General features: G+C 39.2%; 1 protein-coding gene across 17 annotated transcripts in view; it reads left to right on the top strand.

Annotated features, from left to right (window-relative positions):
* The window catches only part of dusp22a (dual specificity phosphatase 22a), a 103,722-nt gene that overhangs the window by 26,342 nt on the left and 49,402 nt on the right, over positions 1 to 27,978 (top strand). For 6 of the 17 annotated variants that reach the window (XR_007926261.1, XR_007926253.1, XR_007926252.1 and 3 more), the window contains 4 exons: positions 4,265 to 4,298; positions 17,880 to 17,962; positions 18,434 to 18,483; positions 19,126 to 19,164. Coding sequence is in view for 3 of the 17 variants with exons in the window: in XM_051871057.1 (XP_051727017.1) it covers positions 4,265 to 4,298; positions 17,880 to 17,962; positions 18,434 to 18,483; positions 19,126 to 19,164 (206 nt within the window). In the remaining 14 variants the exon portion in view is untranslated. The remainder of the gene's footprint in view (positions 1 to 4,264; positions 4,299 to 17,879; positions 17,963 to 18,433; positions 18,484 to 19,125; positions 19,165 to 27,978) is intronic. The other 11 variants (XR_007926257.1, XR_007926262.1, XR_007926259.1 and 8 more) reach the window with 6 other exon arrangements.

Here is a 27,978-nt window from a genome sequence, read left to right on the forward strand (position 1 = left end):
TGCCGCCCGCGCCTGGCGTAGACAGAGTACAGTAAAATAGGCTTTGCTTACATTTTCGCTATTCAACGGGGCCTACAGCAATTCTAATTTTGTGCAGTAGTAGCATCCATAGCTATTCAGATTGCATTGTTTGCAAATTATTATCAGCAGCATACAAAATCAGATCATAATGTTTGAGATTATTATCAGCAGCATGCATGCATAGCCCTTCCTTACAGTTATGTAGCGAATATTTATTTGGCAAATAATATAAACCTCAGCAGCATGTATAGTAAATTCACGGTAATGTAGCATATAATAATAATAATAATAATAACATCAGTAGCATGCAAGCAGACGTTCCAGTGATTAAAGTTACTGTAGCGTCTTGCTAAGATAATATTGATACGAGTCAAGCTTTGGCTAATGAGTTAATTATGCAATGCTAACATTATTTTCTAATATGCAATATTAACATATTGAACTATCAATATACGAAATAAAGCGAGCAGCTGCATTTTCAGGCAGAATTATTTCTGGGCATATTATACCACAACTACAGGGTGAACAGGAATTGATGCTATCGCCGTATACTTTTGTTAGCTTATTAGTAGGTTAAAGGTAAGTATTTTCACTGCAGTTATGTTGATGATAATTGGTAATAGGATAATGACAATGACACTATCAATGACAAGAATTTAAACTAAATGCTCAGGTGATTGCTGGGGGTTATTTTCTTCATCTCTATCAGCTTGCAAACGCGATCTCTTGTTTAACGACACATACAGGTGCTGGTCATATAATTAGAATATCATCAAAAAGTTGATTTATTTCACTAATTCCATTCAAAAAGTGAAACTTGTATATTATATTCATTCATTACACACAGACTGATATATTTCAAATGTTTATTTCTTTTAATTTTGATGATTATAACTGACAACTAAGGAAAATCCCAAATTCAGTATTTCAGAAAATTAGAATATTGTGAAAAGGTTCAATATTGAAGACACCTGGTGCCACACTCTAATCAGCTAATTAACTCAAAACACCTGCAAAGGCCTTTAAATGGTCTCTCAGTCTAGTTCTGTAGGCTACACAATCATGGGGAAGACTGCTGACTTGACAGTTGTCCAAAAGACGGCCATTGACACCTTGCACAAGGAGGGCAAGACACAAAAGGTCATTGCAAAAGAGGCTGGCTGTTCACAGAGCTCTGTGTCCAAGCACATTAATAGAGAGGCGAAGGGAAGGAAAAGATGTGGTAGAAAAAAGTGTACAAGCAATAGGGATAACCGCACCCTGGAGAGGATTGTGAAACAAAACCCATTCAAAAATGTGGGGGAGATTCACAAAGAGTGGACTGCAGCTGGAGTCAGTGCTTCAAGAACCACTATGCACAGACGTATGCAAGACATGAGTGCTGAGTGCTGTACATGCTCATACTTTTCATGTTTATACTTTTCAGTTGGCCAAGATTTCTAAAAATCCTTTCTTTGTATTGGTCTTAAGTAATATTCTAATTTTCTGAGATACTGAATTTGGGATTTTCCTTAGTTGTCAGTTATAATCATCAAAATTAAAAGAAATAAACATTTGAAATATATCAGTCTGTGTGTAATGAATGAATATAATATATAAGTTTCACTTTTTGAATGGAATTAGTGAAATAAATCAACTTTTTGATGATATTCTAATTATATGACCAGCACCTGTATAGTGCGCGTTTCTACCTAGGTAAGTTTGAGCTATTGGCTCAGGCATACATGGCCATATAAGTCATTAGTTAAACAAACCTAGGGTATGGCATCCAGGTTCACATTGCTAAGCCACTAGTTTATTTCTCTGGGCTTCGCTAGCCCAGACACATTTTTAGCTATGTCGCTAGTTTTAAGCTATCTGGTCAAGTGACTGGGTACATACAGCAATACTCCACTAGCGTTAAGCCATTTGGCAAAGCAGGCCCAGGCACACACAGATAGCAAACATGCGGTCTCATGGCTCTCTGGAGTAGCAGCAGTACATATGTCTTGGTGATAGATCTGCATGTTTTGGGGGCAATATTAATTTAATATTTCTTCTGCTTTGATGGGGGATCATTCAAGCATATTAATGTATGTTTTCATGCTCCCAGCAGCACCACATTTGACTGTATAGTCATCTCTCGTTCCAGCTTTGTTGGGGGGTTATTGATATATGCTTTTTTTTGTGCAGCAGCACTATGTCTTACTCGCAGCAGCGTATCGGCCTATGTATTGGCAGTAGCAAGTTCCTGTACTTGCTCTGCAGCAGCAGCAATAATCTACAACAACAGCAATAATCTACAGCAGCAGCAATTCAGCAGCAGCGTAGCAGATCTATTCCGCCAAGACCAAATACATTAACATTGTCATATCCATTACCATGCTAACAATCTTCCAAGAGTTGTCATGATTGAAATATATATATATATATATATACACTGCCTAGCCAAAAAAAAAAAAAAAGTCACTGTTTGGATTTTAATAGGCAAAAACTTTGAATCTATGAATGGACCTCGGTGCATCACATTTTGATCAAGATCTTGTATTGACAATGATGAACAGGGGGTGACAGGGGGACGAAGGAATTCTTAAAGCGGTTAAACCTGCACTGGGCAACTCTAAAGCATCGTCCCGAGGGAAGATGCTGGTACTCAGGGTGAAGGAAATGGGTGGGATCTGAAATAATTTTTGGGCTTGTCTGATAATAGTTTCAGCAAAGACAGCCTGAAGTAGGACTGCACGATTTATTGCAATTTTATCGCACGCGATTTGGCAAAGGCTGCAATTATTTCATGCATAGCTTGTCAGAGCTGTACGGCTCTGTGATCAGTAGTAAATGCTTCTCCATCTGAAAGCCAGAGGGCGCTCTCGCACAGAAACCGCAAATATGCCCTGCTGCCGAAGTAGAACACGCGTCATTCCAGGAAATCCCATACTATCGCTGTAACTGAATAAACAGAAGATTGAAACATTTTGATTGATTAAACATGACTTATAAACACACGACTGCCTTATTCTGTGTAAGAGGCCACATCATCTCACAAAAGGACGCTCAACTGTCGTTATGAAATGAGTTTGGCGTAAAAACGTTATTAAATGTCTTTTGTTGTAAAAGATGTTAATAAATGCTTCTCATGTCTGGAAAGATGTTTAACGCATGTTGCTTTTCAAATGCACATTATAAGCGATTCAAACTCACAGTGCTTTCAGATGGATTAGCATTATGAGCTATAGTTCATGACAAGCCGTGCATAAAAAAATAATCGCAGCTTTGCGATTTCATAATTGCACTAAGCCAAATCGTTTAAGCACGATTTCGATGTTTTTTTTTTTTTCTAATCGTCCGATTAATCGTGCAGCCCTAGCCTGAAGTGTGGGATGCTGCTTAACTCCCATGATTTTCATGGCTCTCTGTGTTAACCATGTAATCTGGGCTTTCAGCTGTACACTGAGGTTGCCAAACCAAGCTGAGATGCCATAGCGCAGAAGGCTCTCAATTACAGCATGATAGAAAAGAAGCAACACTTTCTGGTTAACACCAAAGACCCTCAGCCTACGTAAGAAGTATAGTCGCTGTTGAACCCTAGTACAGATGTTTTCTACCTGAACACTCCATGTCAGTTTATTATCAATGTGTATGCCCAGATATCTGTAGGAATCAACCTGGGCTATATACTGGTCATTGATGGCCACTGGTACGTGGTCCCCAATGGATATATAAATAATAAATAATACAGTAATTTTTCTGTATAAAAAAGAATGACTGTAATTTGTCATTAATGGAATAATACTTAAAACAACAGCAGAGCTGTTAATTTTACAAATACTAATTGTAATGTTACAGAGTTTTGAGTACAATATAAAATAAAAGAAAATGACGGAAATATAATTGAGCTATTTTCTGTAAAAAAAAAAATGTTTTGTTGTTGGTTTTTTTTTTTTTTTTTTTACAGTGTATGGCTTTTGTGTGGTGAGCATACTGGCATCATTGCACTGTACACATAGTATAAAAAATAATGATTAAGATGTGTACACTCTCATGTAATCATTGTATTTTTGTATTTTTTTTTTTTCAAAACCATATGAATTTAAGAACTTGGCACGTGTTAATAGATTTTTAAAAGAGTTTTCCTTTTCTTTATTGTGGAATCTCTTTTATGTCATTGACCCAAATATATGAATCATAAATCCAAAGGTTTCATTATTTATTCTTATTATATGTGATGGAAATTCAAAATAAATATTGTTTATTTTGTGCATAGGTTGTTGATGGTCTCTATCTAGGAAATATAAGAGGTAAGCAGTATTTTAAGTATTTTTTAATTGTGTGTTGTCATGAAGTGAAAAAAATATATATATTTTTTTCGTAATCATCTACAGTATGTCTTTGTACACTAGTAAACATTCCATACTACTACTAACTAAACAAGTCTAATACCAGTTAATGCACTTTCTAATACAGAGTTAATGAAGTTCACTAAGTGATTTTTTTTTTTTTTTTTTACAAAAGTAAAATTCATTATACTGACAAAGTACTTTCAATGTAAAACCACAATTTGCAAGTAATTCCCTTGTCAACAGCCTGTAGCATGTAACTGACAGCTGGCATAGTCTATCACAGGATGTAATGAAGAAGCACAGTGCTGTGCATTCATGACCTATGAGTGTTGCGGGGAGCTTAGCAGCAAATGTTTCAGCTAAGCACTTCAGCACTTTTTTTGTGACTAGTGAGCATTCCCTTAAGGCAAAGAAAATATATTTCCATAGGGTACAACGGGGGTAAAGACAGCTTAAGAAAAATGTGCTTTTCACTACTCCCATAGTGTATAATTGCAGAAACAAAAATATATGTTTTTATTGAACATTGATGGAGCAACAGACTTTGTGTGAAAAAAAGTGGTTTGTTTGTTTAAAAATCGTACAAATGTATGACGTGGTAAGGTGGGCCTTTTACCCACACATGGGGTAAAAGGCACAAATTATTTATACAAATACTTTAGCTAAAATACTAGGTTTGTAATAATGTCTAACTTAATACTTGTTCAAAACAATCATTTTAGCAAAGTTTGTACTATTTTTGGTTTATTTTGATAAAAGAATAAATTTTTGTTCAATAAATATACTGTTATTAAAATGTTCTTTTTAGAAATACAGAAACAAAATGATTTAAAAAAGTAAAGATTCTGAAAGCATTGAATGAGATCCGATAATAACGTAAAATAGCTTTACAGTAGTAACAACAAATATATTATATTATATTATATTATATTATATTATATTTGATTAATATCATATTTTTAAATAAGATGGTTTCATTATGAATATGGTGATTACCTCAAAGCTGGACACCCAACTTAACATATAATATTTACCATCTGACTCTAACCATGTCATGTCAGCAAATGGAAAAGTCAGCCAGCTATTTATTATCATGTTAATTATTGTGCCTTCAGCCCCAACAGCAGTGGCACATTTTACCCCAAATACCATACTTTGACATATTCTTCAGTTATTAAAAATCTGTTGATTTAATTACCTTGAACAAAACTGAAAAACATTAACAAGACCTTTGTCTCAAAATATAGTAAATTTTATCGATTCTCATTTGCTACATAAGTCTACAACATTTTAAATAACATTAAATATTAGATCAAATTAGCGCAAAATCAACTTTGCGTTGCTGTCCGCAATCGTGTCAAGGATCAGCCAAATTTCCACGTGCATCATCAAAAGCTGTTGTTAAAGGTGTCATGAACTGAGAAATCAAAATTCCCTTGATCTTTCGACATATAATAAGTCATTGTGCTATAAAAAACATCCTGTACGTTTCAGAACTCAAAACTTTCTTGTTAGTCTAAAAACAGCTTATATTGAAGCCAGTCTGTCAAAACGACTGTTTTGGACATTCTGGAATGTGTCACTTTATGACTTAATAGTGTGGCTAAGCACTGCCTCCACAGAAGAAGATCAATGCCTGCTTCTACATCACTGCCTGTTTAGCCCTGCCCACCAATTTGCGCATGGTAGGCAAATAACAAGAGAAACCAAATGATAATGTTGGCTCAGAAGACAACAAGACACTGTGCAGTGCCAAGTTGTGGAAAACACAGTCTTTGCATTGCCTTCTGATCCCAACATTAGAAAAGAGTGGATGAACTTTATTTTTAATGAAGTTCCAGACTGTGTCAGTAAAAACTTGGTCCTTTGTTCACTTTATTTTACCGCGGACTCAACGCAGGATTTTCAGCAAGATTGAAACTAAAAGACGATACTGCTACTATATTGAATCCGACAGTAATGTCGCACCACAATTGTGAGTAACGTCTCATATAACGTTACATATGTAACCCTCGTTCCCTGAAGAGGGAACAAAGATGTAACGTTGTGACCGACGAAATGGGATCTCGCTAGAGAGACCTATCTACTTTGAGTGTAACTAAACAAGCGGGGTTACAAACTTGCTTGGTTACAAACATTCTACAAACATTCTTCCAAATATCTCAAATATCAATAGATATCAAATATTGTGCCACAACAAAATTTGTATACAGGTTTGGAGCAACTTGAGGGTGAGTAAATGAAGACAGAATTTTCATTTTTGGGTGAACTATCCCTTTAAGCAGAGAAGATCAATCACTGATGTTCAGCATGACCCACTAATTGAGACTTGGATAACACTGGGAAAGTGTGCCTTTTCTTACTGGAAAAGAAACGCTGTGAAAGCCACATCCTGCCCGCAGGGCGGTATCAGTGGAAGTACACATATTGTATGGACTAACCCAAGAGGGCCATACTACATACGGTATGTCTCTGGGGTGGCTCAGCCTAATGAGTGCGGCACTACTTCTAGCAGAGACGGCAGAGCAGACTTTGTCCAGGGAAAGACACGGTGCATCGCCAGGCACGAACTCTAGGCACGACTCATCGACCGAAAATGCCTGCAGGTCCCCTGCCCTCTTGATGGAAGCCAATGCAACCAGTAGCAAAGTCTTAATAGAAAGAATCTTTAGCTGTACTAACTGCAAAGGCTCAAATGGGACATTCTGAAGTGCACTAAGCACCAGAGCCAAATCCCAAAAGCGTATGGAGGGAGGTTGAGGAGGATTTCACCTTCTTGCCCCCTAAGGAACACCTTCTATTGGGCTGTGATACTTAGATATTGCGGCAGCATAAACTTTCAGGGTGGAGGGGGACAACCCATGCTGCAGGAAGGAAAGCACGGCTCTGATCGAACATCTTCAGGGGTCCTCTCTGTGAGAAGAACACCACTCAACGAACAGGTTCAACTGGTTCTTGTTCGCATTTATTTGAATAGTGCTTTTCACAATACATATTGTATCAAAGCAGCTTTACGGAAAATGCATGTCTTCATTTCAATTTAGAGCAATCTGTTATCAGAGGTGACTGTGTCCAAATTGTGTAATTTCAGAAATGTACATATACAAATCATGCAGTTAGCTTACAATGTATTAATTTAAGCAGTGTATTAATTTAAGGCACAAACAATGAGCTCATTGAAGTAATGAATACATGTTAACAATAATTAGGATATATAGCAATTTGGAATGGTGCATGTTGATCCAGAGTTTGCGTCATCTGAAGGCAGAGGTTGGCATTATCTGTTCACAGGTGTTGAGACATCTGAAGTCTTCATAGGAGGCTGGATCCAAACTGGAGTTGATGTACTCTCTAGTGCTCATCCTGAGATATAAAAGCAAAGCAAATGGAGAATAATTAGCGTAGCTGCTGTTCATAACATTAAACAAAGATAGTCATGTGCATTTGGGCGTAAGTGTCTCGTAGATGGTGTTCGCACTGAAGTGATGGTGTTCACTACCTCTTGGGGTAGGTAACCTAGAACCTCCACGTCCAGGGACCAGACATGGAGTTTCCAGAGGTCCAGACGCGAGTGCCATAGAGTGCCCCATCTCTGAGAAAGTAGATCCTTCCTCAGAGGAATGCGCCAGGGAGGGGCTGTTGCTAGGAGTGAAAGTTCTGAGAACCAGGTCCGGTTGGGCCAGTAAAGTGCTACTAACAGGACCTGCTCCTCATCCTCCCTGACTTTGCACGGTGTCTGTGCGAGTAGGCGAAAAGAGATCCTCTGCATAGGGGAGAGTTTGCTCTTTTCCCAATTCACCAGAAGCCCCAGCTGGCTGAGGTGTGACTTTCGTGAAGACACGGGGAGGCAGGGACAGCCCGAAGGTGAGGTTGATCGCTGTAAAATGCATTTCTGCGTCAACATTCAGAACAATAGCTGGTGAAGGGCCTGGTTCAGAACTTGCAGGTCCAAGATAAGCCATAAACCACTGCTTTTCTTGGGTACAATAAAATAAGAGGAGTGGAACCCTGTCTTCATATCGGCTGGACGGACCGGCTCTATTGCGTCCTTCACCAGTAGGACTGCAGTCTCAGCTCAAAAGACATGGGCATCAACAGTTTTCACTGAAGTGAACTGGATACCACTGAACTTGGGGGGATGTCAGGTGAGCTGAATCGCATAGCCAAGCCTGATGCTTCAAATGAGCCAGTGGGATGGGCTGGGCAGCCCCACCCATCTCCGGGTCGCGCGTCTCAGGTGTGATGCATCGGATGGCATCGTCTACCTGAGGCCGACACAGTAGTGCAGGCTTGGCGACGAGCAGACTACTGACTGCAGAGAACTGCTGGGCACAGTCATCGACAGTATCACCAAAAAGGCCACCTTGTGAAATGGGAGCAATGAGAAAGCACCACTGCAAGGTAAAGCCAGGGGGCACTTCTGGCCCATCGTCTGGCCGAGGGCCTGCGCCATGACTTTAATCATGGTCAGTCAATGTGCACAGCTCAACCCCGGCTCAGAACTACCCTCGTGCATTAAGAGTGCCTTGGCTTCACATGCAGGGCAGAGGCGGCCTGCCAGCGGCACTGCCACCTCACAGTCAAGGGTACTGAGAGAGAAAACTTTTTATGCAGATTTTGGCACTTTCGGCATTCCATATTTTGGCACAAATATAGCTCCATACTGCCAGGTTTTCCATGCACATCTGGGAAAACAGGCACAGGGGTGGGGCAAGGAGATTTACACGTCACACTGCACCCCCCTACACCATCTACAAAAGCTCAGAACGAGACTGCGTGCATTGCAACCCAGGAAAGCATGGCTGTCAACTCTGAATCTGATTCAGCATGAGCACACACCATTACATTGGGAAGCTCAGCATTATCCTCATTTCCAAAGCATAACAGCCCTCTCTCCGATGCAGCAATTGACATCTGATCCTCAACCGGAGCCCCTAATGAAACGCTAGGTTCCCCATGAGAAGGACCGACAATCCCATCCGGAAGCTGCACAGCTTGCGATGCGCTAGAGGAAGAGGGGTCCACGGAGGTTGGTTCCTCGGGGGGAAGCCCTCACCGTAGTCCTCAGGTCACCCAAGCTATTTCACAGAATTAGCCCTCTCCTGGTGGCCAGGAGGGAAACTAAATCGGAGAATAGACGAAGGGACTCCACCTCATTTGAGGCACTCGAGTCTCGACCGCGCACCTAGAGCACAGAGTGAGCGCTGGGTTGCCGCAACAACCCGAGTTGCAACCCGGCAGCTCGATAGCACACGATACGCTGAGGAGCGAGAGGTCCATCCGGAGTTAGCTCTTTACAAGTGCTGAGGCACACAGAGGAAATGACCGTGGCAACATTGGCAGGGATTTAATGCAACCTGCAGTGTGCACTCACTCTCATTGAAGGCGCAACTCTCACCAGCTGGGATAACATCTTTTTTTTTTTTTTTAGCGCTCACCAAAGGCATTAACAAACACCAACGAGAGGACTTGACCACCGCTGAAGCTCCGTAACACCAACACCGAACAGAAAGGCTTCTTCCCTGAAGAACTGTCTCTTTTAGAAAACACTTTCTTGTAGATTAGGGTTAGGGTTAGGGTTACATAGCAATGCTATGTACCTGCTGCTCATTATATACCCGAGCTGCGAGGCAGGGCAGCAGATGCCAATCTCGCATGCCAATGTCCATTGGCTCGTTTAGTTACACTCAAAGTAGATCTCAATTCATCGGTCACGATGTGACGTTGAACGTGACCAACTGAAAGGGAACTGTTTTTATTACGTGGTCATTATTGCTTTGTCTATTACAGATCACTTGATATGTACTGAGTATTTATGCGTTTTTAAATTGTGATTAAATTACATACAGAAAGCGATCAAAGAACGCTTTCTTTATAATGGCTGAAGATGTCGATCACACAGCACAAGTTTATCTGGACTCTCGCCAAAACTCCCGTTATGAATCTCTTATTGCATTTACACCGTGTGCACCATTTGCACTGTTAGTAATGATATAAGCATTTGTGAGAGTGCAGAAACCAATTTCCAATGACATGATCACTGCCATCACATGATCAACAGGCTGTCTGTCATCGGCTACAATGCTCATCACTGAAGGCTTTCATGCGACGGGATTAGACCTAAATATAGTGCTATAATCAACACTTTTCACAATTAGTTAATCTTGACAGCTGTAATAGTAAATATGTGGTAAAAAGTTTTCGCAATGGGGGTTCAATCCCTAACTGCCTGGCAGCACCACTTCCACATGTAAGACTTATTTCATATGCAAACAAGTCAGCCATTCACAGCAGTGAAGTCTCACAGCAGACACGCCTCTTCAAACAGAGTGTTCAGACCAGAGGGATAAAAAATAAGGGTAGAAAAATAGCCTTTTATTTGTTTGCTATGTTATACTAATGTGTATATATTTGAATTACTTTCACTCAATTGAGTTATGTTTCTGCTACACAAAGTATTTGAGTTGCATTTACGAAGAAAGTTAAAGGGTTAGTTCACCCCAAAAAGGAAAATTTCTGCCATTAATTACCTTCCTGTCATTCTAAACCTGTAAGACTTTTGTTCATCTTCGGAACACAATTGAAGAGCTTTTCGAAATGAAATCTGAGAGATTTCTGTCTGTTCATTGACTGCCTTTCCAACAACCACTTTGACACTTCAGAAAGTTCATAAAGAGATCGTAAAACCAGTCAAATCGAGCAGTTTAGTCCAAATTTTCCTAAGAGCCTCGATCGCTTTTTATGATGAACAGATTTCATTTAGGCTTTTAGTCGCATGTAAACTTTGTTCAGCAGACATAAGCAGAAGCTCAACCTAACCTGAATGACGCACAAGAACAAACCTCTTCCAGAAGCTCAAAGTGCTGTGTAACCAATGAGGTTCATACTTGTGTGTTATGCAGCACGTTTTAGATTCCACAAAAGGTTTGTTCTTGTGTGTCATTTAGGTTAGGTTGAGCTTCTGCTCATGTTCACAGTCAATGGAGGGACAGAAGTCTCTCAGACTTCATCAAAAAGATCTTCATTTTTGTTCTGAAGATGAACGAAAGTCTTACAGGTTTAGAACGACATGAGGGTGAGTAATTAATAACAGAATTTTCATTTTGGGGTGAAATAACCCTTTAAAACTTAAGGGTAGGGACACACCAAATCGACGCCAAAGAGCTAGCACTGATAAAAGCCGACTGTGTTGTCGCCTCGCGTCATCTTTGTCGGGGCCAAAAACTGCACTTGAACACATCAAGAGAACTACAGCTGACTGTCAGCCAGCACGCGCGTTCTGCGTCTGCGTGTAAGGAGACCACTGTCTATTTTTTATTAATTTATATTTGAAGAGTTCATTTGCAAAAACAGATAACTCTGTTTTTGTTAATTCTCACAAAACATGTTTTTTTAATTTTTTTATTGTGCATTCCATGTAATATCAATCAAACTGCAGTTGGGTTGTTCTGATTAAGTAATAATAACTCCAAAAAATACAGGTAACTTACAAACTTAAAGTTCAATGAAAGTATGATTTTTTTTTTTTTTTTTTTTTTTTTTTTTTTTTAAGTTTAAGGTTAGGGTTAGAAAAAGTTTGTTTCTTAGCAAAAGCGGATAACTCCAACAGTCGTTTTTTGGCAAAAGCAGATAACTCCACATTCCATGTTTCAGAGTTAAACTAAACCAAGTAATTGCTTTATAATTGCATTTAAAACACACTCAAACACACGTGTGCACAGAAACGCATACACACACTAACAGATCGGCACACATAGCCACACAGGCAGGCAGGCAAGCACGCACATGCGCGCACACACACACACAAACACAAAAGGACAACCAAGGTTTCAGCATGTAAGACGTGTATGGTGTACAAGTCCTCGATCACTTTTAGTCAGCTTTGACTAAACTTCCCTCAGCTATCGCGTCTTTTTCAAGTGACTAGAAGCCTTGTCACCTAACCTGAATACTGCACGCTGATTCGCTAAAACGGACTTATCGGTTTCTGTACACAAACAACAAGGGCGTTTGTCAGTTTCTGCTGTAAAACGAGAACTTGCGATGCCTTGACGGTGGACAATGCTGGGTTTTCGGACAAAACATATTTAGGGTTCAGAACGTGCTATATGTGGAAAATAACGCACAGAAATTCTTTTTTTTTTTTTTTTTTTTTTTTTAAGTGGCGTTTATCGGTTTTTGCAAATTAACTCTTCATTTGTTATTTAGAAAGGGAGACCGGAACTGCAGGCCGCAGATACACAAACAGTAAACAAAGCAGTGTGTGCTTACCATTTTGAATATCATTCATGCTGATCACTTTCTATATTACACTCGGCTCACGTTTATATTAAACATTCGCCCAGGAACACTCAGGTACATGACATAAAATTAGAACAGCCTTCTGTCTGTACAGCTTGACTTGTTTGTTCACTGTTTTGCTATTATTTCACGATTTGACTTGTTCACTAAACTGAACAGTCAATCAGAGTTCTCTCTTTCAGCCGACAGCCTGACGCCAATTCTACGTTAAATCGGCCGAAAAAAACCAGAGGGCGTCCAACTAGAGCCAACTGTGCAGAACCGGGAAAAGTTAGTCGGCCGACGCTTAAAAATGGTCAGATGTTGCCCGATGGCTTGGTGTGTCCCTGGCTTAAGGGAAAACATGCAAAGTCTAATTGGTCAAACACAAATTAATTAAGTATAAGTTCTCAAAATTTGGATGCAAAGAGTTGCCTGAATATTTTGAGTTAATCCGAGGTTTTTTTGTTTGTTTGTTTTTTTACAGTGAAACTGATTGCAATAAATTTCTCAAGCATGTTTTACTCAAAGTTGTAAGTTGTTAATACAAAGACATACAAAAGGGTGTTGGGACAATAATAGACCGTTTCGATACTTGTATTTTCCTAGTGCTTGATGCACACTTCAAGTACATTTAAATTATTAAAATCAATCCAATGGATACAGAGATGTGCAGTTTCTCGAGGCAGGGGCTCAAATGCAAAAAAAAAAAATAAAATAAAGAGGCTTATCAAACAAGAAAATATGTAGAATGCTTGATTTTGTCCATTGAGAATTGATTGGATCGTTGGATCATTGTTGTTTGCTAATTGTGGTGATCTTTTTTTTTTTTTTTAATGATATGCACAAATAAATTGTTAATGCGCTTCAAGAAGACTTCTGTAACCACAGAACTTAAGACAGCAAAGTCTATACTAAAATGGTTTGTTCCGATAAGTGTGAAATGTCTTGTCTGACTTGCATAGACAGACAGCAACCCCACAAAAGTTACGACAGAAAATATGACAGTTGTCGCATTACTCTGCATTGTGCTGCAACAGCGTGAGGTTGTCTACACTGGATGTGACAAAGTGACTGTTACAAATCCATTTGTTCTTCATGTCAGAAATAGCGTGAGCACTTGAAGTATGTCAGAAGTAGAACGAGGCATCAGTTTACTCTCGAGAATTTGTTGTGACACACCATGCCTCATCCATTGTAGACTTATAATGGGTTCTATTTTCTTTTGTCATGTTGGCGCAGCCATTTGCGTGATCAATAAACAGTAATTTCAATAAATTATATGGAGGAAAAACACACACACATCACTCGGTTTTCTGTCGAACCGGAACCTCTTTTTTATTTTTTTCATTTCCATTTACGGAAGATAGGGTGTATACACGTGATGTAGTATGAGGGCACACTCATTAAAAAACGTTAACGCCCCCACTTGCTCTCATACTGTACAGTATACCATTGTAACAACATAACACATGAATTTCTCTTGTGATAAATTTACATGCCAAACATTAAACTCTTGAATTTCTCTAATTTAAACTTTGTCACTGGCTTAGTCATAACATCAGCCACCATTTCTTTTGTAGGGCAATACTCAACTGTCACTTTGCCATCACTGAGTGCTGATCGAATGAAATGATACCTTGTATCAACATGTTTTACATCTCTGATGACCCACTGGGTTCTTTGACAAAGCAATGGCACCTTGGTTATCTTCAATAGCTGCGTTTCCACTGTCGGGCCTAAAGCGGGCGTGCTAGTGCGTGCCAGGGCCAGTCGCGTTTCCACTGTCACTTCCAGGGCTTGATCGTGCCTCGTCGGGGCTTCCTCAGGGCCAACCATAGACATTATAATAAACACTAGATGCCCTATTGGCCTCTTTGGACTGTTGCTGCAATACGTCAACGAGTCCGCCATATTGTGCGGGGCAAGACTGCGCTGTTAACAAATGCAAGTAAACGGGCGAGCTGCGTTTTTTCTGGATAAAAACAAAAATAACGTTTACATTTATCAACCGATTTCAGTGGTTAATGTACATGGTATACAAAAAGTTCTAGTTACTTAAAATCTTTTAAACTTAAAATCTCTAGTTACATATAAAATATTTTAATAAGAAATAGTCAAAGCTCAGGCTTGTCATGTATTTGGCTGCTTTATTCTTGCATAAGAATTGTGAAAACACCCATACTGAGATATAATTAAATGTTCACATTAAATGAAATAAAGTTTTCTTATTGTGGAAAAGGCATTTTCTGTTTTAAACCCAATTTTAGCTTTTCTTAAGCTTAGAATTGACCACCATTGATAAAAAAAAAAAAATCATCAAATACAAATCACACAGGCTGCTTTCTGTATTTTTATAGCACTAAGAAAATAAAGATGCATATTTAAACTTCAGGAAATTTAATTTATAAAATAAGATATAATATAACTTAAAACTATATTAGAAATCATGTAAACTCACGTCTCAACTTTCATAGCTAACTAGCGACATCGCTAGCTATTTTAGTCTGACTGACTCCGGTGGCCAACTACTATCAATATAATTATATAATGACCAAATACAACCAGAAACAAATGTTCAGTCTTACCTGTGAAAGGTCATTCCCCGAGACCTGTTTTCAATTCAGCGATTTGTACAGCCCCAAGCATCACACGAAGCAGGCATTTTTCTCAATTCCAGTTATGAGCGTTATGGGAACGTTGCCCCGCACAATATGGCGGCGCCGTTGACGTACTGTCCAGAGGCCAATAGGGCGTCTAGTGTTTATTATAATGTCTGTGGGGACAATGGCCAGGGTTTTTCGGCCCACCGAATACCTTGGTCCAAAGCGGGCCAGCTCAGGCTTGATGGAGTGGTTACGAGTTAATTTGTGTGTGGAGACGGAGGCGCCATGGATGATTACATGTAGGTGACCAGCTAACATCAGCATTAAAGACTTTTAAAAACATTTTAGCTCAAAACTCAGTTTCAGACAGCAGCAAGTGTTTGAAATAACTTCTGTTTGTGATCCGATGTGGATTCTGATCACCAAGACTATGCGCGCTATTACCATAGTACACATGGTAAATACAATGGCTTGAAATCAGACAAATCATATACGTAGGCTATCACAATCATGTATTTATTTTATTAGTCAGCACGTCTTGTCTCTTAACGGACTGTCTGATATCCATATTTAGCTCCGCATATTTCATAAAATAAAGCAACTCCAGTTTTTCGGGATTTCTGTTCACTTTACGATCTCGCTAGTTTCCAGTGATTTCTTTGTGATTATTTTTTTGATAAAACTTCCATTTGTTTGTGAAATGACGGGTTTGTGTGACGTTGTTCCAGAGAGGCGTGTTATGGGCAGGTTTTAGTGAAGCGCTGCGGAGTTTCTGGCCCGACCGTGGAAATGCAGCGTAATTTTGGGCTCGGTGCTACAAGTCCGGGGCTATTAGCCTAGCCTGGCCTGCTGAAAGCCCTGGCTCGCACTGGCCCGACAGTGGAAAAGTGGCTATTGATTTGTACTGGCTCATACAGACAGTCATTTTCCATGCTGTTCAACAACTGTACAAGATACATACTTTCCGGCGTGATTGTAGCCAGTGCCATATACTCTGCTTTACATGTACACATAGCAACTGTAGAGTGTGGACTGTTTCTTTGACTTCCAGGAAATCAGAGGGCCATTTTGAGCAAGACTAAAACTGTATCCTGTCATACTCTGCCTGTAATTTAGATCTGATGCCCAATCAGCATCACTGTATGCCACAAGTTTAAGTTTTCCTTCACTTTTCTTTTAACATATTTCATGATCAGTTGTACCTTTTAAATACCTCATCACATGTTTAACTGTAGACCAGTGTTGTTCATTTGGATTAGACAAATATTGAGATAGTTTACTGACACACAACTTAGATCAGGTCTAGTACATGTCATCAGATAGATCAAACTACCTACAGCCTCACAGTACCTTTTAGGATCAACAGGATCACCATCACTGTTGTAGTCAAGCTTTTGCTCACATGGTGTTGACCGGGGTTTACAGTCTGACATATTGAATCTCTAGTACTCTCTTCTCACTGAGGTAGTCATGAAACATTCTGTTCTAGTTTCTAGCTGACTGTTTTAAACCATACAGTGACTTGTTCAGTTTACAGTTTTTTTTTTTTTTTTTTTTCTACGCCTGACTTTACTTCAAATCCTTCTGGCTGTTCCATGTAAATCTCACAGTCAATTGGAGCATGCAAATAAGCAGTTTTTACGTTCATCTGATGGAGGTCAGAATCATATTGTGCCGCCATTTGCATCAAGGCTCATACTGAAGTGATATTTGCTGTTGGGGAGAAAGTCTTCTTGTAATCTACACCCATCACTTGACTATAGCCTTAAGCTACATATCTGGCCTTTTGTGCTTCATTCTCATCTGCATTATTTTTGGTAGCAGATGAGACTGGCATGTCTATTTTAGGTTTCACAGGACTTAAATTTACAGTAAAGGCTGTATATTTTATTATAATTGTACAAAAGGCCAGGATGTCTTGATGTCCTGAATGATTCTGACCAATCACAGCGCTTGATGTTGCTGCAACGTCATCAGCCCTGAAGCAAATTATGCTGTCTATAGCGAGGTCAGAAACCTCCCAGATTTCATCAAAAATATCTTAATTTGTGTTTCGAAGATGAACGAAGATCTTACGGGTTTGGAACGACATGAGGGTGAATAATTAATAACAGAAATTTTATTTTTGGGTGAACTAACCCTTTAAAATGGCCGACTCCCTGATCAGTCTCCTGACTATTGAACTAGGGAGCTGACTGAGACTCACTCTAAGTGATCAGGTGCACCATTATCACTTGCTGGACAATAAAACAGGTAAAAAATATCACATTGAAGAAGGAACCCAAGCCAGAATCTAGACACCAGATTAGACAACATCACAGAGACTCTTTTGGCTTGGACCAGTAAGCAAGCACCTAGCAACCATCAGAACCCCATAGAATTTAGTTAAGCTTGTATTTTTAAGATCCTTTATACATTTTATCAGTTCATTAATTCCCTGGGAATTATACCCACGACCTTGATATTGGTACTGCCATGCTCAACTGTTTGAGCTACAAGAGTATTGTTGATATTTGCTTGCTCCCACCCACTGACTGAATGTCTGTCAATGTTCAGCAGCATTTAGACCTGGTGAGCACTACAATCTTCTTAAGCACTTAAGTTGAAAACCGCACAAGGGGTGCATGCTAAACACAATTTTGTCATTAAACAGACTCAGAAAACAGAGACAGTCTGTCCCACAATGGCATCACTCATATCCTCTCCGTGTGCAACAATGCCAAGCCTGTGTTAGAGGTAAGAACAGTGTTCCACAAAGACCACAGGAAGAGAACTTTTCCATTTATGCTCTGGCACTGTAATGTATTGACAATAAGGAAATGTAACTTCTTAATGGTACGTGGAGCTAAGTTCAGTACAGTTTGAGGCGTGTTTTGTATGCTTTAAACATGTTCACAAAAAATAATGTGAATGTATAATAACTTTAATCTGACAAGGTGTAGTGGTTTATTTATAGAAATGTTGAAACTGAATGATGCTGCTTGTTGCATTAATTTCAGTATGTGTGTTATGAGCAGCAGGGGGCAGCGATGATAAACTTTATAGCTGTTGTTCATTTAACCTTTCATTATGAGTTTCCCCTAAAAATGTTATTATACACACAACATATGGGTTCTTTCCAGAAACAAACACATAAGCACTACAACACTTAAGTACATTTGAGAAGGTGTATTTTAACTATCTAATTGTTTTTGCTCTCTCCAATAGGACATGACCTATCTGTGCATTAATGCAGCTGATGCCTCCAGCCAAAATTTGTGAGTCACATTCACTGTAGAACACACAAGCCTTTCCCAAACAAACACACACACAGGTTTGTTTTGCTATCTTAGTGAGGACATTCCATAGGCGTAATGGTTTTTATACTGTACAAACTGTATATTCTATCCCTCTACACTACCCCTACCCCTAAACCTACCCATCACAGAAAACATTCTGCATTTTTACATTTTTAATAAAACATTGTTTAGTATGTTTTTAAAGCTATTTTAAATATGCAGACTCATGAAATGTCCTCATATTTCTTATTTACCTCATAATACCAGTGTAATACCCATGTCATTATACAAATTTGTGTCCTCATAAATCACAAAAACGTGCACACACTATCAGAAATATGTATTTCTGTATACTGTATTTATACCAAAATGACTTTGTCAATGTGTATAAACTTTGAATCATGTTTAGAATGGCTCACTCACTGTAGAATTTGTCAGAGTAATTTGAAAACTACAGCTGTTCCTCACAGTCACATGACTCTCTTATGATGACAGAATATTGCAGAATTATAACGTAATTAATCTGTGTGTGTGTGTGTGTGTAAGAAAGAGAGAGAGAGAAGAGAAGAGAGAGAGAGAGAGAGAGAGAGAGAGATTTCTTATTCTTATTTCTTGCATCAGAATATGCCTACTGCCCTACTATATAAAAGGCAAAAAAAGGTATGTGTAATTGCAAAATTCACAGTATTCTTTAAACAGTGTGCAAAATGTACCCAGATATCTTCTTACTTCTGCCAAGATTCTGAAGTGTGCATCTGATGGACACTTGATTATCCCATGAGGCCACAAGAGAGGAGTTGAAATTGGCTGTGAAGTGACGCGATTGATGATTTCACATGACATGGCAGATGCATTGGGCCTCATTTATCAATCTAACGTAGAAACGAACACAGAAATCGTCTTACGACAGGGTTCACGTGTGATTCATGAAACATTCTTATGCTGGCAATCCTATCATATGAATAATCGTACGTTGATAAATGTGGCGGCTGAAAACAATCGTTATTTAAATATCACACCCCTAAAAATTCATGGTTTGGAAGCCTCGCTCCTACAGTTTATGACACAGAGAAACATAACCTGGCCGAGAAGAAGAAGAAGTAATCTCATGAAAGAGAAATTAATCTTACACCAAAAACACCTGTTAACCTCATAATTGCAAACAATTACATTAATTTATGCCAATTCAAAATGTGCTTTATTGGCATGACAATTGTTACAATGTATTGCCAAAGCATTTCTAATTTTTTCTAACATCAACATATCAACATACACTGCCCGGCCAAAAAAAAAAGTCGCTGTTTGGATTTAAATGGGCAAATGCTTAAAAGTCTATGACTGGATCATTATTGCAGTGATTATGTTTCTAACATGTTACATGTTTGGCAACAGTTCTTCTAACCCTAATTGATGGAGTGTGTAGCTTTTCATTTCTGAAGCAACCATGTAGAAAGACGCATCATGGCCATTTTTCAGGATGACCATGTCAAGATTCATCAGGCTCAAATTGTGAAAGAATGATTGTGAGGGAGCATGACGAATCATTTTCACACAAGAATAGGCTCCTCTGAGTCCAGACCTTAAATTCATTGAAAGTCATTGGGATGTGCTGGAGGACACTTTACAGAGTGCTCGACTCTTGCATTGTCAATACAAGATCTTGACCAAAAATGTATGCACCTCTTGATGGAAATAACATCAAAACATTTTTTTTTCATCAAGAAGTGCATTGATTTTATTGACAATACATGAGTTGAGCACTCTGTAAAGTCTCCTCTAGCACATCCCAAAGACTCTCAATAAATTTAAGGTCTGGACTCAGAGGTGCCAATTCATGTGTGAAAATGATTCTACATGCTCCTTCCCAACCATTCTTTCACAATTTGAGCCTGATGAATCACGGCGTTGTCATCCTGGAATATGGCCATGATGCGTCTTCCTACATAGTTGCTTCAGAAATAAAAAGCTACACACTCCATCAATTAGAGTTAGAAGAACTGTTGCCAAACATATAACATGCTAGAAACATAATAATCACAGCAATAATGATCCAATTATAGACTTAAGCATTTGCCTATTTAAATCCAAAGAGCAACTTTTTTTTTGGCTGGGCAGTGAATGTATATTTAATACCGGTAAATAAAACGAAACATTCATAGGCCTATTGTAGTTCCCTCCACAACAAATCCTTAAAATTTAACGGTATTCAGAACAGAACAAGAATGAAAAAGAAGCTATAAAAATTATATATTAAACTATAAAATAAAACATTAGTTAGATAGTCATAGTGGCATTCATTATAAACAACATAAGTCAAGCCAAAATGATTTTTTTAGTCTAAAGCGAATATGTTTTTATATTTCCATGTAACATATTGGTTGCTAAATTATTATTCATTATGTAATCAATTAAGGCTTTGTATTTCACTCGTGTTCCAATATCCACATAAAACAGCATCCTTACATGCGCAGAAATGTGTTTTACAGCAGACCTTTTAATTTTAGAAGTGCAACTTTTATGTTTGGTTGACTGCATTTTAGTTTGATGATGAATGGCTGAAATGTCAAGTTAGAAACACTAGAACTGATGTTGTGTGTGTGCGCGAGGCGCCTGCGTGATCACTTTGTTTTAATAAAATAAAGATATAAAGAAAACAAATACATGCTTTAGAGTGTCACAAAATGAGCATCTCACAGTTTTTTTCTTTTGTTAATCTGTTAATTATTGAAATATATATTGTGTAGTCCTGTAGTCCTATTTATTTTATTCCTTTTATATAGCCTACTTAATTTTATACTTTTTCTCAGTTCGCAGAAGCACTGCGGGCGTGTGTTATGACGATGTGTGAATCCTCACGTTATTTTGCTTATGCTACTATTTGCTAAACCCCTGGAAAAAAAAAAAAAAAACATTATTGTACGGTATTTAATGGGTCACAAACACCCATCTATTCTAATTTAATTTAATTTTAATTTGACATTCTAATCTTAACGGTTTATGATCGACTAATGAGCTTCGGTTGTTTGTCAGAAAAATAATTTAAATGATCAAAATGCTCGCATTAGCCTACAATTCTCCACCGGATTTACTATGCTGCATGCAAGTTCACGCTAACTCAAAAACTTGAGTACACGAGCTGAGACCTGATGTGAGATTTGATCATAGCCACTGCTCACGTCCATATAGATAAATGCCCAGTTTTGCGTGGAAACGGCCGTACTCACCTGTCGTACATTCGTTTCATAAATGCGGTCCATTGTGTCTGAATTTCACTCACACTACACACATGCATACTAAATAGAACATACTTTTTTAACAGTCAAGAAATAATTTCTTATTCAGATATAGTACCTACTCAGAGAGTATGCCATTTCAGAGGCAGCTATTGAGTAAGATTGTTTTGGTCATATACATTACTTACATTCACATACATTATTTGGTGTGCATATTTCTGGGCTGGACACTTGCTCCAGTCAGATTTCGCTGAGCTACTGAAATTGCAGTGCTATAAAAAATAAAAATAACTTTTTGGTTATTTGGTTTGTAATTTTTATAAGATTTGCTTGGCTTCAAAGAGCTTTATGACTCTTAATATGTGGTCATATTAGCAAAATTTCAATAATTTGATGTGGTGATATGGAAGCGTAATGCTTTTAAAATTAAAAACACTGGAATGTCTGTAAACCAATCAGAAACAAGCATTCAGCAGAGCCATAGCTTGAACATAATGAATGAATAATAAAACTAACAGACAGTATGGAGCATATCTACTGGCAGACCAGAGGTTCGTGCAGTAGCTTTGGAAAAAGTGAAGTTAGGTAATACTACAGTAAGAGTGGCTGTATGAGTCACGGTTTTCACTGAGTTCTCTTTTTATTCAATGAAAGAGCCCCTTGATTCCCTTGAAAATGTCAATAGGTTGTACCTCTAAACCTACCCATCACAGAAAACCTTTTGCATTTTTACATTTTCAAAAAAACATTATTTAATATGGTTTAAAAGTAGTATATTCTACATATTACAGAAAACTTTCTGCATTTTTAAATTTTCAAAAAACATCACTTATTATGATTTATAAGCTGTTTTCCTAACGAGGGCCAAAAAATGCCCCCATTTTGGATATTGCCATCTATGTGGGGATATTTGGACTTTCTATTGAGAGACAGAATGTATTTGTGTTTTGAAGATGAGCAAAAGTCTTATGGGTTTGGATTAACATGAAGGTGATTGATACAGCGAATAAAATAGTTTCACTTCTGAAAAGCTGAATTATTTAAAAACAACAACAACCCTATCACTCGCCATTTTATACTGGATCAAAAGCTGTTTTTGAGATTTTGGCACAGTAAGTACGCATGCTTTGGCAAGACATCTGTTAAGACATTTAAAAGCATCATATTCTAATTATTGAGAACAAACATCTGCATTCACAAACATAAACATCATAAAACATCTGAATGACATTCTAACATCTTAATGTTTTATAGATACTGAGCAAATGCTCTAAACATGACATTTTCTGGATGAAAACAAACACATTAGACAAATGTCTGGATGGTGTACGTGTGCTCATGAGATACCGGCCCCTGATGCAATCCTTAGGGAAGGAAACTGCACTGGCCACTAGACCTATTAAAAACCCCTCTGTCACAATCCCACAGCTTTAAAATAAGGATAACGGTCAGTCTGCCTGTTTCATCACACACAAGTCCTTTTTCCAATGGGGTGGCTACACACTGGCAAAACTGAGCTTGGGTAGACCATTTTATTGAAAAGTAAAAGTTAGAATCACAAAAAGTTAGAATCAAATGTTAGAATCACATAGTGTGAAGCGTATATCAGGTAGCCACACTGTTTTAATGATACATCCTGTGGGATAGACATCTGCAAGAGAGTAAAAGTCTCTTTCTCATTTTCTGCTATTGGTTAAAACCAATCTACAGTTTGTGGAGCATGGCAATAACATGGACAAAGTTAATGACATAGAGGAACTTCTCTTTATTGTTTTGCACGGCTCATCATGTTCTAAAACACAAGGAATATAAATCATAGTGGTTAATGCCATTTATTATGTGTATTATCAGTAGATCAGTTTGTTTAATAAATATGACATAAATATCATAAATATGACTATTTATACAATGAAACAAATGTTCACCTAAAAATGTGCTTCATGTTTGTCAAGTCAAAGTTATTTATTGTTACTGAATCACCAACAAAACATGTTTACAGTGTAGGACAAAATTCTATACACAATATTGACAATTGCATATTTTGCTCTGCCACATGTTAGGAAACCCTGGAACATTAAAGGAACACAGGGAATCTATCTTTCTCTCTCTCTTTCTCTCTCTCTCTCTCACACACACACACACACACACACAAAATGGTTTTGCAGTCCTTCATTACTTAGCTTTATTGGGAAATCAGCTTTTATTTGGAGAGTAGTTTGCGGGTTTTTGCAATCTCATGTTTCCCAATCATACCTGAATTTGGGGGTTTTCAAGCTGCTGGAAAACTGTAATCACTCACCCAAACAGTTATGTGATAATTCTCTATTAGTTTTACCAACTTTACTATAAAATTCAATTTTAAATTATATTTCATAATGTTCTTCCCTTGAACTTTTTTGAGAAATGCCCAAAACACACTTATTATGTTAGTGCCCTGAAGCAATCCCTCAACTGAGACAAGAAAGTTTCCACTGAATTCCTTTTTATGGTTAATCTAATAATGTGTAAAATTATTAATGCATTGAACGCAACCGCCCCGCCCCAGACCTAGTTCACCATACATTTCATTAAGTTACTTATTTTTTAATAAATAATTACACTAAATATTCAACAATATTATTGATCTGCCTGCTTTGACACTATTGTATGAGAACTGGACTGAGCTGGATGATGACATCACTGTTTTCTCCAGATCTGCTGAATAGATAAATGAACTAAATAAATAACATGAACTAAATAATAGTGATTTTCACAACAGAAATGAATCAACACTGAACGTACTCAAGCTGGACAATGAATTTCTCTAGAGCTGCTGTAGAGCAAAAACAAACTTTGTTGCATGATTTTCTGTTATCACTGTAAAGCTGCTTTGAAACAATCTGCATTGTAAAAAGCGCTATATAAATAAAGGTGACTTGACTTCATGACCGCTAAAAAAGTACATACTATCTAGTATGAATGTGTGTAGTATGAATGTAATCCAGATGTACTACATTGTCTTTATCAAGTGACCTACCAGCATCAGTTGCGCTGCTTCACTGCCATTCACAAATCCTCTCCCGTGGCCTCATGGGATACTAAAGTGTCTATCGTATGCACATTTCAGAATCTCGCGGGAAGTAGTAGGTCATCCGGGTACTTTTTCTCTACTCTTTTATGAGTACTGTGAATTCCGATATACTTTTGTCACATACTGTTTTTCGTTGACGATATAGTAGGGAAGTATGCAATTTTGGATGCAGCCATTTACGTCACGAATAAACTTCACTTCCTAAACGAATCACCTGTTTGAACAAATGGAATGAATGAATCACTCAGTAGCGTAACAGTGTGTTTGTAAGGACGAGGCTGAGGCGGTATAGAATCCATTTGTGGATGTTTATTAGCTGCTGGTGTAAAAGACAGGACCGTAAGGCCAGGCAATAGGTCACAACCACAATAGCAGTCCAATCGAGTGACAAACACAAGGATAATCCAAAAGGCAGGGGTGAGTAAACAGGCAAGAGGTCCAAACACAGTCATCAGTCCAAATCAGGCTACCAAAGCAAGGGGATAATCCACAAACGTAAATCAGGGAATCAGGCAGAATCATACACTAGGTAAACAGGCAGGAATCAAAGAAAACGCTCGGTAAGGCAGATGAACTGGCAATGCTTTGCAAAGAGCAAGCACACAGCCACACCCTAAAATACTGACTCAAACAGGAAATGAAAGTAGAAGCAGAGGGAGTGAGACACAGTCAATATTCAGGCGAGGGCTCCCTCTGCTGGTGTGGCGTTACAGAACCCCCTCCTCTAGGAGCGCCTCCTGGCGCTCGACGTGGAAGTCCCCGTGGTCGTGGCGCTGGTCGACCGGGTCTGGCACGATGAAAATCCTCGATGAGAGAAGGGTCCAGGATGTCGTGGGAGGCTACCCACGATCTCTCCTCAGGTCCGTAGCCCTCCCAGTCCACTAAGTATTGGAGCTGACCCCCTCTCCGTCTTGAGTCTAGTAACTCATTCACCTTGTAAGCAGAAGTTCCTTCAACGTCCTGTGGTGGTGGCGGCTTTCGAGCCTCAGTGTCGGGGTCAGCTCCCGGGTGGACCGGTTTGAGGAGGGAAACATGAAAGGATGGAGAGATACGATAGTTAGCAGGAAGCTCTAATTGGTATGTGACCTCATTTATTCTCTTCAAAATCTTGAAAGGACCAACATACCTTGGACTGAGCTTCCTGCTGGGTAGCCGCAGCTTGAGGTCCCTTGTAGAAATCCAGACCCGTTGTCCTGGTTGGTAGGGAGGATGTGGGCAACGTCGTCGGTTAGCCTGGAATTCCTTTACTCTCACAGCTCTCTGAAGACGGATGTGTACGCTGTCCCACAACCTCTCGCTACGCCGGATCCAATCGTCCACTACAGGGACCGAAGAAAGCTCGCCAGACCACGGGAACAAAGGAGGTTGATATCCAAGGACACACTGGAAGGGGGTCAGGCCAGTAGAGGAGTGAGTTAGTGAATTTTGTGCGTATTCTGCCCATGGAAGGAATTCAAACCAGCGATGTTGTTCTCGGCTACAGTATGATCGAAGATATCTACCAATTTCTTGGTTTAGTCGTTCGACTTGCTCATTTGACTGAGGGTGGTATCCTGATGTGAAGCTGATGTTAATGTCCAGATGTTTACAGAAAGCTCTCCAAACTTGGGACGTGAACTGAGTTCCTCTGTTGCTGACAATATCATCGGGTAAACCATAATTTCTAAAGACATGATAAAATAGTGCTTGAGCACTCCCCATAGCTATGGGGAGAACCTTTAGAGGCACCAAACGACAGGACTTGGAGAACCGGTCAATTATGACTAGGATAGCAGTGAAGCCGTTGGAGAGTGGTAGATCGGTTACGAAGTCAATGGAGAGATGGGACCAAGGACATCTGGTTACATCTTTTGTCATTGAGGGCCACCAGAATGAGTTCTGTAGTAAGTGAAGGGTGCGAGATATACCTGGATGACCAGCGCTGACAGAGGTGTGGACCCATTGTGTTACTCTGTGACGTAAATTTTGTGGAACATACTGCTTGTTAGGAGGACAGTTCTCCATTATGTCCCAGGTGACCGGAGCAATGACAATAGATGGTGGAAGAATGCATTCGGGTGTAAGGGTTTCAGTGGGGAGATCATACCGCCTAGATAGAGCATCTGCCTTACTATTCTTGCTGCCTGGTTGGTATGTCACAGTAAACTGGAATCGGGTGAAAAATAGAGACCAGCGAGCCTGGCGTGGGTTGAGCCGTTTAGCACTCTTGATTCTAGATTCTTGTGGTGAGTGATTACTTGAAAGGGGTGGACTGCTCCCTTGAGCCAGTGTCTCCACTCCTCGATGGCTGCTTTCATGGACAGAAGTTCTTTATTCCCTACATCATAATTCCTCTCTGCTGGGGTTAACTTTTTTGAGAAGAATGCGCATGGGTATAGTTTACCGGGCTGGCCGTGACGTTGGGAGAGCACAGCTCCTATTCCGCAGTCAGAAGCTTCTACTTCCACCACAAACGGGAGATCTGGGTCAGGATGTTTTAATATGGGAGCTGTTGTAAACCTTTCCTTCAAAGCACTGAATGCCTGGCTGGCCTCTTCAGTCCATCTTCACTTCGTAGGTTTTCCTTTCAAGAGGGATGTCAGAGGAGAAGCAATCATACTGTAATTTCCGATAAAGCGTCTATAAAAGTTGGCAAACCCCAAAAACCTTTGAAGCTCCTTCACGGTGGATGGTTGTGGCCATTCTGTGACTGCCTTGACTTTGGATTCATCCATCTTTACCCCCTGGTGGCTGATGTGGTAGCCCAGGAATGAAGTCTGTTTGATGTGAAATTCACACTTTTCTGCCTTGACGTATAGTTGGTTTGCAAGTAGACGAGCAAGGACTGTCTTGACATGGCTGACATGCTCATCTTTAGATTTTGAGTAGATCAAAATATCGTCAATGTAAGCTATTACATACTGGTTCAGAAGGTCCCGGAAGATCTCATTAATGAAAGACTGGAACACGGCGGGAGAGTTGGCAAGCCCCCTAGTGGTGAGGAAGGCAGTTTTCCATTCGTTGCCCTCTTTGATTCTGATCAAGTTATAAGCACTCCGTAGGTCAAGTTTGGTGTAAATGGTGGCTTCGTGGAGCTGTTCCAGGGCTGAGGGAACCAATGGAAGGGGGTAGCGGAATTTAACTGTGACATTATTGAGTCCCCTATAATCAATGCATGGCCTTAACCCTCCA

Source organism: Ctenopharyngodon idella, chromosome 18 (assembly GCF_019924925.1).
Source record: "Ctenopharyngodon idella isolate HZGC_01 chromosome 18, HZGC01, whole genome shotgun sequence".
Taxonomy (NCBI): Eukaryota; Metazoa; Chordata; class Actinopteri; order Cypriniformes; family Xenocyprididae; genus Ctenopharyngodon; species Ctenopharyngodon idella.